The following is a 12,131-nucleotide window of genomic DNA, read 5'->3' as shown; positions in this document are numbered from 1 at the left end:
TCTATGCAAATAAAAAAAAATGTGGGCTTAATTGTTATTGCAAAAAAGTATAAAAAATAGCAAAAAGATTCATTTTTTTCTTGGATTTCTCGTCGACAACTTAGCAACTATTCATTTTAGACAAAAATGGAAGAGGAAAAAAAGGTTTTGTAATTAAATTTGGAATAAGATAGAGTAAGTTGCAATTCGAAAAAATAATTATTGTTATTGCAAAAAGCGGTAAAATCATTTAAAAAATTGCAAAAAAATGCAAGTTTTTTTGTCAATTTGAATAATACCTAGGATCTTCATATTTTTCCCAATTAAACTTCTTAGTGCATAGAATCATCACACCAAAATTCGGTTCTATAGTTTTTACATAATAATTTTTTATTTTTTTTAAATTAAAAAATTTTCAAAATCAAATTTCTAAAAATCTAAAGCTTTTGAATACTTGAAAATTTCGCCACAAAAAGAAGATCTCTCAAGCTTTAAAATGGGTTTTGAAAAATTCTAATCGGACGGTTAGGTGAGCCGTGGTGATTGTTTAAACATTTTCGCAATTTTCAGGCTTATAAACAATTGCAATAATTTAATGTTTTTTTTATTTTTTTTTTAATTTTAAAATATGGTTTGAAAATAGTGGGAGACGAGTATTTAAAAAAAAACCTGTTGATCCGCCCATTATTTTCGGAGTTATAACCCGTTAAAGTTAGCCCCTATTTACAGCAAAACTATAATGGTATAAGGGCTGTTTTTTGAACTAATAGGTTTGTCATTCCGAGTACTTTCCAGATATAAATTTAAATTTATAAAATAAAAAAAGTTTCATGCTGTAGGTTTTTGTTTTAAAAATTTAGTCGGTTACCTTCATTTAGGGGTGAATCGCTCGCCTATTTTGACAATCAATGAAGTAAATGTAGAAATTAATTACTATTCGAGATAATCTGAGAAGTTTTAGAACTACGATGCATTAAGTCCCGTAGATTTTTTTTATTGTGGCGGTATTGACGCTTATTTTGACACCCAGTGAATTTTTTTATATTGTTAAATATTAAGTAGGTACTTATTAAAATGTTACCCTTTCATCATTTATTACTTAGAATGCTAAAATTCGGCGTTATATTTTTTATGTGCTTTATTGAATAGTTTTAAGTTAAAATATAATATTTAGGACCATATGCCATATATTAGACCGTTGATGATGGAATATTGCAGCATCTATTTCAATCTATTCCTCTTATTTTCCTTTCAAAATAAATTTACGAATAAATCTCACACAATATTTAAAACGCTATTATTCTTTATAATTAATTTTAAGTTTTAAAAGCATTTCGGTAACCATTGTTATTAAAATTCCCTTAAGACTTTCTACGCTCCCGACTATTCATAAGGAATTTTCTCCTCGCTGTAAATGAAAATTTATTTACTTTCAGGCGCTGCTGAGGGGCGCAATAAGTCAACAGAGCGCTGTGATATTAATCTGTATGGCCATGGACAGGTACCTCTGCATGCTGCATCCCGCCAGATATCACAAACACTCCAGCAAAAAGGTAGGACTTAATTAACTTTATCATTCCCGTTGTTTCTCCCGAAACAATGCGGTGTGTTAAGAAATTAGTTCAGGCAAACGTACACAAGGAAAATGTGACTTGGTTTTGTAATAAAATATTTTTGTACTGGACGCTTTTTCTGTTTTGAAGCCTAACTACGTATCCACCGTTTCGAACGCAATATGTTACTCACACACTATATCTGGAGAAATAATTTTTGCTGTTATCGTTTAGAACGCAAAGACGTCTTGCCAATAAAGTCTAGACATATTGATTGAGGATGTCTCTTATTATGATGTTAGAATTGGGGATAAATCGCTTTTAGAGGGCTATAATAAGGCAAATTGTCACGTCTAACGAAATTATAGACATCGAAAGGTCAATTAATATGTGCTGGACAATCTGAACTCAATTGCGCAAAATCTGTTGCGTAGAATATTGTACTCTAGTGTGAAAATGGTAGGCAGTAGAGTCATTACTCCCATGGAATTGCATTCCTTGCACTTTTTACATATCGTAGGCATCTAATTGTTAATAATGCCTTCGATTTTGACAGTGGAGAATGCATATTATTTTTCAGGACAGATACTCTAAGGAATTAAACAGCGAATGTTCAATTTAAAAATTATATTTCCTCCAAAATATTATAAACAACAATTCACAAATGTTGTTTCTTGATAACGGCTTTTTCTGTAATTCCCTTTTAAAAAATTAGTCCTCTTTATAATCAGCTCGATTGGCCCACCCCTCTCAGATACGTAGCGGGTCCGAAATAATTTATATTACGAAATTTATGGCGTGAGGCCTATTCGAAGTCCACTGGCTAACCGCAGAGAAAGAAGTATATAAATCATACACGCGATTCATCCGCTAAATCTTTTTTTTATATAAAGATCCCCGAGAAAATAGCTTTCGCTTCACGAAATGGGTATAATGTTTAATCTTCCGATTTATTACGTGAAAATCCACTTCAGTGTAAGATCGAGAAGAATTAGTCGTGGGAGATGTATAGAATTATCAAATGAAAATAAATTATGACAACTTTCAGGTATTATATGAAGGCATAATTATTCTGGCTATAGTTTTAGACATTTATAGTGCTCTGCTTGATTACTTAGTACTATTTGAAATAAACTGTTCTGTTGTTGGAAAGTATTAAATAAGTTTTTAAATTCTGGTTTCTGAGATGCAGGATGTTAAAGATTAAGGAAAATATAATATATTTCAGATATTTCTGAAGATATTTTAAGTACAGCCTCGAAATTTGGGTAAGTAGTTTAATAAAATTGGTATACAAATATGTCAACCAGTGACAAAAATAGGAATTGTCAATGAAAACAGCAGAATTTCTAAGCCAAAAGCAGAAGAATGGACACACATTTCTCCAATATTTCAATAGTATTCAAAATAGAACTACCGAATTATATTTGATTTTTTTTTTTCAACACTCTGTAACTGGTGCAAACTGATAAAATTAGTTATCTAATTGGTTAGAACACTAAGGCAGGGAAAAAAACTAATATATCAGTCCAGCAATCGACTCCGGCTTGATTCCCATTCAAATCCCAGTCCTAAAATTTCCATTAAGATCATTAACGTTCAATTATCCCAAAAACCGATGTAATCCGATAACGTCAAAGGTCGTTAAGCTGCACACTTGAAATTGTAAACTCATTAAGCTCTCGGCTTATATCTTTTAATTTGGCTCGAGCTAAAAAGTAAGTCCGAAAAGGCCTCGGCTACAAACTAATACAATTAAAGTGCTGAGAAAAAATTCATTGCGGGAGATTCGGTGTAGGTATAAAGTAACGCTGTAGATTACTTCGGTTGTTTGCTAAATATAAAATATAAGGTTCAGGAACATCGAAGTTTCTGTCTTCCGTTCGGGATTTTCAGGGGAAAATGTTTTAATGAAAGCATTAAAAATTTAACTAAGTTTTATTGTTAAAACTCAATATTTTTCTCCAACCGCTACAAAACTACGACGTTTTTTGACTGTCAGAAAAAAATGGTATCTTAGCAACAAAAGTATTGTCTTGTCTCTCAATTTTGCATCCGCTTGGCTTCGCTACGCTTCGCCTCGCAAATACAAAATGTCCTCGCCACAAAAGTAACTTTAATCCTAATATAACAATATACTATATTTAATTCATTGACTCATTGTTTATGGTTGATTAATAGAAACACATTTTAGTCTGATGTGATTTTGTTATTCTAAATCATCAAAAATGTTAACTAATCTTTTTTTTTTGTAATATTTTTGGGTAATAAACCAAAACTATTAAAAAAAGTATGGTTGTAAAAATTTATCAGGTTGTGTATCTCAAGCAGAATAAATTTTTTTCTGAAATCAGCATCGGGACACACCGTAAGTCGAACTCATTTCCCTAGTTTGTATCTTGCAGTATACTAACATGGAAATTACAGCACATAATCTCCCAGTCCGACCATGGCATCCTTATCGATGGGAAATGGTCCATCCATCATGCAATGCGACATTTCCACGATCCAGGGAGATATACCACTACAAAGCCCGCTGTTTTTCCTACCAGAGGGCGCCACAAAATCTGAGAACTTTGTAGCCTAGATTTCTCCGGTGGTATATCGCTGCATCGAACAGGATAATGTTTTGTTAAGTGTTGATCTGTTTGCCGTCGCATTACCTGATATGTTTTCGATTGTCGGGTCAACTATACTGAAATGTTTGCGCAGGGTGTAGTTGGTTTTTGATGGATTCCGTGCCGGTTGCTCTTTCTCATCCCTTAATACGCAGTGAATTGAAATGAACGCCAGTGAAAAGTGAAATAGGAAATACAGATAACTGAGTTCTTATTCACTTAGCTATTTATTTAAATACAGACACCAATACGGTGTGAGAGAAATGCATAATACAAATTATCACAAAACAGTAGAAATTGCCACATATTAGCTCATCCTTAATTAACACATTCACGAATTATAGTTTGTCAGGTATATTACATAACTACGGGTAATTTATTTAACCCAGACAAGAGATTCAACCTATTAAGGTTGTAGACGTAGCACGATATAGTCCTGTACAGTTTTTATATTTAAATAAGTCTTTATCTCATCCGCATATAAAAGATGAAGTACATTTAAACTTTTGACAATGTTGTTGATAAATAAATGGAATGGGAATGTATCCAAGATTGATCCTTGTGGAACACCGAATAATACTGGAAAACTATGTGAGGTGAAACTCCTATTATATACAAATTGCTGTCGATTTCAAACATAAGAACACAAAAGTGATAAAAAATATGGTGGAGAAATAACGCAAAGATTTTACTAAAGTTTTACTATAGTTTTGCGAGATCGTTAATATTCTCAATCTTAAAGATTATTTCGAAAAGTTTATAAAATAGTTTTTACTTATATTTACGTGAGGAATATGTCCTTGGAAGTTTGTGGACTTAATCCTGAAACACTTCACATGACAGACTTCCTTTTTTCTTATAATAATTTTTGATGTCAAGAAATATGTATGGATTGTATTTAATAGGTTCAAAGAATATCAAACAAACTAATAACAGTAATAACTAAATACGTGCCTCTTTTTGTGGTGAAAAAAAGTGTCAAAATTTTATATTACATTTTAATTATCTACCATTTTCCGGTAAAATTGTAATAGGAATTGCGATAGTCTAGATATACAAGGTGTTTACGAAATAAGTACTCAAAATTGGAGAGTATGTAAAACATGTCGGAATATGATGAAAACCTTAGTAGTTTTTGTCAGTGGCGGCCGCTAAGGGAGATACAGCCCCTTGAAGGGGTAACTCAGGAAATAGTTTTTATTTCATAACTTCAAAACGATTTAATATTAAATCAGGAAATTTTGGGGTTGTATTACTATTTAATGCTTAATAATCAGTATAATATACAAATCAAAATTTGCTTGTAGGTTAAATGTTGCCAATTACTTAGGTCTTAAAATGTACAATAAGTTGCCTTCTGAACTAAAAAGTTGCTCATCGACTGGACTATTTAAAAAGCGCTTAAAGCAGCATTTAGTATACAAAGGATTTTGTGATGTTAACGAATACTTTGATGTATAATATGTGTCTTTGTTGTTCGTTAAAGTATTATTTTGTGTGATTAGTATTTACCAATTTTATGTAGCTTTTACACTTTGATTGACAATTCCAATACAATTTGTAAATTGTCTAATGGAAATAAAGAAATTGAATAAATTAGTTTGAGGTATGTATACAATAACAATAAACAACAGTATTTTTTTAATGGGGTGAAAAAAATAAAGTCTTGTGTTTGTTAAGTTCTAAAAGTTCTAAATAAATAAATTTACATGCATTTATTAAGCGCTTAACAATTTTCAAAAGTTTTGTAGAGTTGGTATTTCTCAGACGGACAAATAGCAAAGCCCTGGTCGTCCTAAAGCTTTCCCGTTATGGTTCTGTTTAGTACAAAGTCAATTTAAGTTTCAGAGTAGATTCTAAAGAATCCAACTTAAAGGTTCAGTCAATTTCGCCGATATATGTGGTAGTGAAGTTCATTTTAATAACCACAGTTGTTGGATATCAAAGCACAGCAAAGTTTTTATTCGAATAATTTACCGTCTATTGGGAAATATCATGTCGAAAAAGCAGTTCGTTAATTACTTTCTGGAGAAGATTATTTGCTTTTGTGCGAGCCAGCAAAATAATATGCTGGTTTTTGGAGTCTTTGATGTCATTGCAGTGCATGCAATCAGTATTATAACGAGCGTTCAAATAAAAACCTGGTCAAGTTGGTTCTGAAAATTTGGACGTAGGACGTAGCGTATAGCAAATGAACTTAAACGTCATCTGTCAAAGCGCTATATCGCCGCTATCAATTTGAATATATTCGTTTTAAAAAGCGTTTAAAATGGTGTTTTCTCGAGAACAAAAAGTGTTTATCATAGAGTCCTACTTTAGAAATGGACGCAAGATTGATGGAATATGGAAGTATTCTATTGAGGAATGTTTCATAGAATTTCAAAATCAATTTCCCGGCGTTGTTGAGTACAAAATTTTTCAAAGTGCAGTTCAGCGTTGTGTTAATGTTTTTCGTGAAACGGGCAGTGTAACAAGAAAAGAAGGAAGCGGCCGACCTACAAAGCAGACTGAAGAATTAAAAGAAAATGTCCAACAAATAATGGAAAATGCGCCAAGAACTTCTGTACGTGTTTTATCACAAATGGTGGGAGTATCAGTACCTGCCACACAGTGTTAAAAAAAGATTTGCGTTTGTTCTCCTATCGTTTAACTTGTCAGCAAGAACTTCATGAAGTTGATTTTCCGCGACGGGCTGTATTTTGTGAATGGTTTTTAAACAACTACGGTAAACTACATAATATCACCTTTTTTTCTGATGAAGCCTGGTTTCATTTAAGTGGTTACGTAAACTCACAGAATATGAGAATGTGGTCTTCTGAAAAACCAGATAACTTTTTTGTCGAGGGCCCTCTACACGCTCAAAAAATTAGAGTTTGGTGTGCTCTCAATCGAAGGAGGATTTATGGACCTATTTTTTTAATGGTACTCTTACTGCGCAAAGGTATAGAGAAGAAATTATCGCTCCTTTTGTTAACCAGCTGGAAAAAAACGAAATTACATACTTTTACTTTCAACAAGATGGCGCAAGGGCACATACGGCAGGCGAGACGATGAATATGTTGAGGGAAGTTTTCCAAAATCGACTAATAAGTCTCAATGCTGAACATGAATTTCCACCGAGGTCATGTGATATTACACCGTGTGATTTCTTTTTGTGGCCTTACCTTAAAAACACTATTTTTGAACTGCCTATTCCTGATTTAAACCATCTGCAGGCTCGACTTATAGACAAGATTAGTGAAATGAACAATACCCCGAGCATCTTAGAAAATGTCTTTAATTCTTTGAGGAACAGGTGTGAAAAGTGCTTGGAACAAGGAGGGGGACACTTTCAGCAGCTGCTTTAATTTATTGTTATAACAAGGAGGGGGACACTTTCCGCAGCTCATTTAATTGTTTGTTATTGTTATCACGATTATTCTTTAGAATAAAGTTATATAGTCATTAACGTTATTGAAACTGACAGCTGCTATACAGCTCGTTGAGTCCAATGTGTCAGAGCTAACTTCGACCACGTTTTTATTTGAACGCTCGTTATAATTGTATATGAAGTTAATTTTTATTTGGCAGTCACCATTAATAACGAGCAAATAATCAAAAGCCGATTTATTACGTTACTTATTTTTGAATTCATCTTCCGGTAAACAATTTATTGGGTATATAGTAACAATTTAAACAATTACAGATTACGTAAAATTAAAATTATTTAGTAACATGGATTTACCTCATTTTTATGATTGGGTTGATAATAATTGTTTCATTATTGTATAGAGCATTTCAAGACGAAGGAAATCCATTCAAATAATGTGTTATGTGACCGTTATAATATGTACAGTTCTTCATAAAACACCTTGTATATTCTCGATATAATTAGATACTGTATTTTTAAAACTTTTCCCAGTTCGGACGATATTAAAGTCTACATTGATCTATATCTAAGTTAATTTAAAACTTTATAGTTATGGGTAGCAACACGTGCCGATTTTATTAAGGTTGTTTACAAACTTCCATTAAATCTGCCATCGCGAACTTCCATATCAAGTCGGTCTTAACGGCCATTTTTAATTAGAAAATATTTGCTATCCGTGAAGCAAATATTTTTCTTCAAACGCCCTAATTAAACATTCCTGGTTTTGGCTCACTTAATAATTACAGCTTAATAACATTCCCACTTTGCGAACCACGTTAGAGAGTTACCGACGTCGTTCCCGTTTTACTTTAATTGCGCACAAATTTTACTCCTCGTTCTAGAAAGCTAAGGGTTAACGAGAAATTGGAGGCTAAAGATTGAAACTTTAACAAAAATTATATTGTATTTTATATCAGTCTGTAGAACAAAAAGAAAGTTCTTAACATGGAAAGAAATAAAATTCATTTGTGAGATACAAATTATTAAATATATCTATGAATCAGAACGAAATATTCTGATATTTGTTACTACTGCAATATGACACAGCGTCTAGTTCTCAGTTCTGTGCAGTATATATGCAAACAAAATGAAGATTTAGTGTAGATGTAACATACAAACAAACTGATTCTAGCATTAATTTTACCGCGGAGTAAACTTCTACCGAGTTTATTTCTCTGCAGTGGTAACTTGCATTGCAGTTAATAGATTTACAGCATACTACTCCAGTGTGTTGCTGCAAGCGTATCAATCAAAATATTTAATTTGAATAGATCATCGAAGTTCGAAACTTGGTGTTTGTGTGAATTGAAAGAGCCAATCAGCGCAATTTCTACATCATTATTCGCTGAATACGCCTTATTTAGATATTCCAGTACTAATACTATACTAGGACCTAAAGGTTCTATCAATTTTGTCAATTATAGTTAGGATGGTCACGTATGGCAGTTGACATAAAAATAATCTGAAGCTGTTTATTCCTGAAATAAAGTCCTGGATCAGAACTTTCCAGGAAACAAACAATAAGCTTTAGGGGAGTTTTAAAAGCTTCTTGAGACTTTCAAACAGTTCATCATTATCCTAGTTAGATTTATCACTTCTTTACATTAGCCTGTTTTTTATCGTCAGTTGTAAACTTGACGATTGTTGTTGTTTTCAAGAGATAATCCTTTTATAGCCACTTGATTCTGTCAACAAAAATATAAGGAAAAACATGAAAATAAATCAATAAATATTAATAATATAAAAGTGGAGGAAAAAAATCGTTTAAATTACTTGCAAGTAGATAAAATCCAACACGAACATATAGTGTCGATGAGCGCTTTAGCCCAGAGGGTGAAGCCACTCCTTCTAGGGGGTGAAAAATAAAGTATGGAAAATAACCCCAGGAATCGATATAGCAATCAATTTTAAGCAAAGAGTATCGTGTGAACATTTTTCGATAAATCGATATTAGTGATTGAAAATGTACATTTTTTTTATGAAAAAAAGACGTTTTTAGTAGTTTTTCTGGAAAACTCGGAAACTAGACATTCTATGAAAAAAACGTCACGAAGAAAATGAAGCTTATAGAAAATGAAAAAGATTGAGGTTTTTCATCTATGTATAGGCTTATATGTTAAGAAACCTAATGACCAGATAAATACTAGGAAGGCATTATAATCCATTTTAAATAATTTAAAAGCCATTTTTTATGTTTTGTCATTGAGGGTAGTTTTTAAGGGTTAAAACAATGCGATAAATTATAAATTGTATTATAAACAAGTAAAAGAATTTAAGTAAAGGGTAATATCCTGAACTTTACACCGCTTTATATATGAAAATGGATGTTAATGTCTTCGGAATCAAATCAAATCTCAGGCAGCATAAACATCATTTATATCGATGAACTCCCATCAAACGCCCTGTTGAAAGAGTATCTCCATCCGAATATGTAAATAAATTTCCATGTGTTAACCCAGCTCGCTGAATAACAAATTATGCGAGTGTTGCTCCTCGGTTCGAAGTTCTATACGACGACGGCACCACCATAGCGCATTATGGCCCTATAATCATAGTTATAAATCTGGTACGTAATAAAACACTGATAGCATCGCCGGTCGACTGAGGTCTTTGCGAGTTTTCAGGACGATATTCTCGGGCTATGACAGCCTCGCGATCAGTTTCTGCAATATAAAAACCACAGAAGGAGCCATCGACGATTCGATAAAACTGCCAAGGAAATAGGTCAGCGGCTTGCCTCGGATGTGGTTTACCTATTTTTAGTAATTTATTTATTTAGAACAGCTCAATGAATGAATAAATTAGTGACAGAAAAACTAAATGGTCGCTATATGTCTAGAGATTGACATTTCATTCAACATTAGAAGACATTTTACTTACTTACAGTATCCGAATTGTTAGAAAGGAGTTCTTGCTTAGGTTACGTTTAATAAGTTCCCTGTTGAGTGTCTTCTATAAGGTCAGTATTATTCAAATGTTGGACAAATAGTTCTGTTTATGGAAGATCATAGACAAGCTCTATAAGCATTCAAAAGTTTTAGAATTACCACTGCGAGTCGGACATACCGGCTAGAAAGATTAATGTACTGGTGAAAATTTAAAAGGAAGTTATTAGATTCAGAAGAATCTTAATGACTCACCTATGGATAATAATTCCTTGGGCTACTGACTTGAACCTATAAGATAGATTAATCCGCTTTTGTTTCCTGAAGTATCTGGTGGTCAGCTGCCTACCTATTTCGATGATCGGTCAAAGTGGCGGCGGGAACAGGGAGATTCTCCGAAAAGTTTAAGGGAGTGATTGATCGAGGAGCTGGATTTATAAGTCAATCTCCTGACTACATTTCCGCAATATTGTATGTTTATTCTGCTGTTAACTGTTTAAGTTGACCTCATATGATCCAAACTCTTTGAATATTTACAATACAGTGTCTTCAGTCAGCTCCAAAACACGACAAATGTGCTTTTTTCCGTTTATAAATTTTGATTTAATAAAACACGATTCGATATACAAATACAAAATACACACGCTATACAAATTCTATTTCGATTCTAATAAAAAACGTACTTTACTTAGAACGTCACCAAATAATCTATCACCTAAATTAGTCCAGTTGGTAGAGGTTCGGCCTTGTGTCAAACCTTGATAACCCGGAAATAACTAGACAGGCCTGCTTTAAATGATGAGTATAATAGCAGGCTAATTTGCTGATAAAGTATTTTATCAGGAAAAAAGTTATTAACAATTTAATCGTGAAAAATTTTTTTTAGTAGTTTCCTTTAAATAACTCAGCGGGATGACTTTGTACGAAAAAATGCTTAGGACATGATTTTGTTCGTACTAAAAATAGCTACAAAATGGCGGTGGTCCGATTACGAAATTTGCAATAAAAATGCCGTAAGATTGAAAAAACCGTATAAAACGTCAATTTTTTAAAATTGCTGTAAAAATGTCAATTATAAACAAAAAGTCATAAAACTTTCGAAAACTGTAATTCAATATATATACAATAATGACGCTAAAGCCGAAAATCAGGAGAGCAAAACTTTTTGTTCTATAAAGTGTTATACATTCATCGGCATCTGAAACTCGAAACTTTGCCAAATTTGTTCGAAGCTTTGCTGACACTTGAAATTTGGTACACACATAGTGTAGATATGGAGAAAACAAAAGCAATTTGCAAAATTCAAGTATCTTCATTTTTGCAGTTTTGGTAAGGTTTTATACGTCACCGTTTTTTTTAATTTTTGGACGTATATTTATGTATATTTATAAAATATTCCATTACGGTAGATTAGCCAGCATAATTATCTACAATTTAAGAAAATATATTTTCATCGTTTAGATCCTAAGCTACTTAACATTTTGCGCCTGTTAGCCATACTCGTACATTATTCAACATATCAACATAAAACAAAAACGTACGTGTGGGGTAAACCTTTAACTTTAAGTAAACAATTGTTTAAATTTACTGTTGCATATTTCTAATAGTATACAAGCGCCGAAGAGCGGAGCTCGCGCTCGAAAATGAAAAGTTAAAGGTTTACCCCACACGTACGATTTTGTTTTAT

General features: G+C 32.7%; 1 protein-coding gene across 1 annotated transcript in view; it reads left to right on the top strand.

Moving 5' to 3' along the window:
- LOC108910438 (trace amine-associated receptor 1) overlaps positions 1-12,131 on the top strand; it is a 112,609-nt gene that overhangs the window by 18,613 nt on the left and 81,865 nt on the right. Inside the window, exon 4 of the mRNA XM_023453936.1 lies at positions 1,416-1,532. Coding sequence (XP_023309704.1) covers positions 1,416-1,532 — 117 coding nt within the window. The remainder of the gene's footprint in view (positions 1-1,415; positions 1,533-12,131) is intronic.

Source organism: Anoplophora glabripennis, unplaced genomic scaffold (genome assembly GCF_000390285.2).
Source record: "Anoplophora glabripennis isolate ALB-LARVAE unplaced genomic scaffold, Agla_2.0 scaffold27, whole genome shotgun sequence".
Classification (NCBI taxonomy): Eukaryota; Metazoa; Arthropoda; class Insecta; order Coleoptera; family Cerambycidae; genus Anoplophora; species Anoplophora glabripennis.
This window is presented reverse-complemented; position numbering and strand designations above follow the sequence as displayed.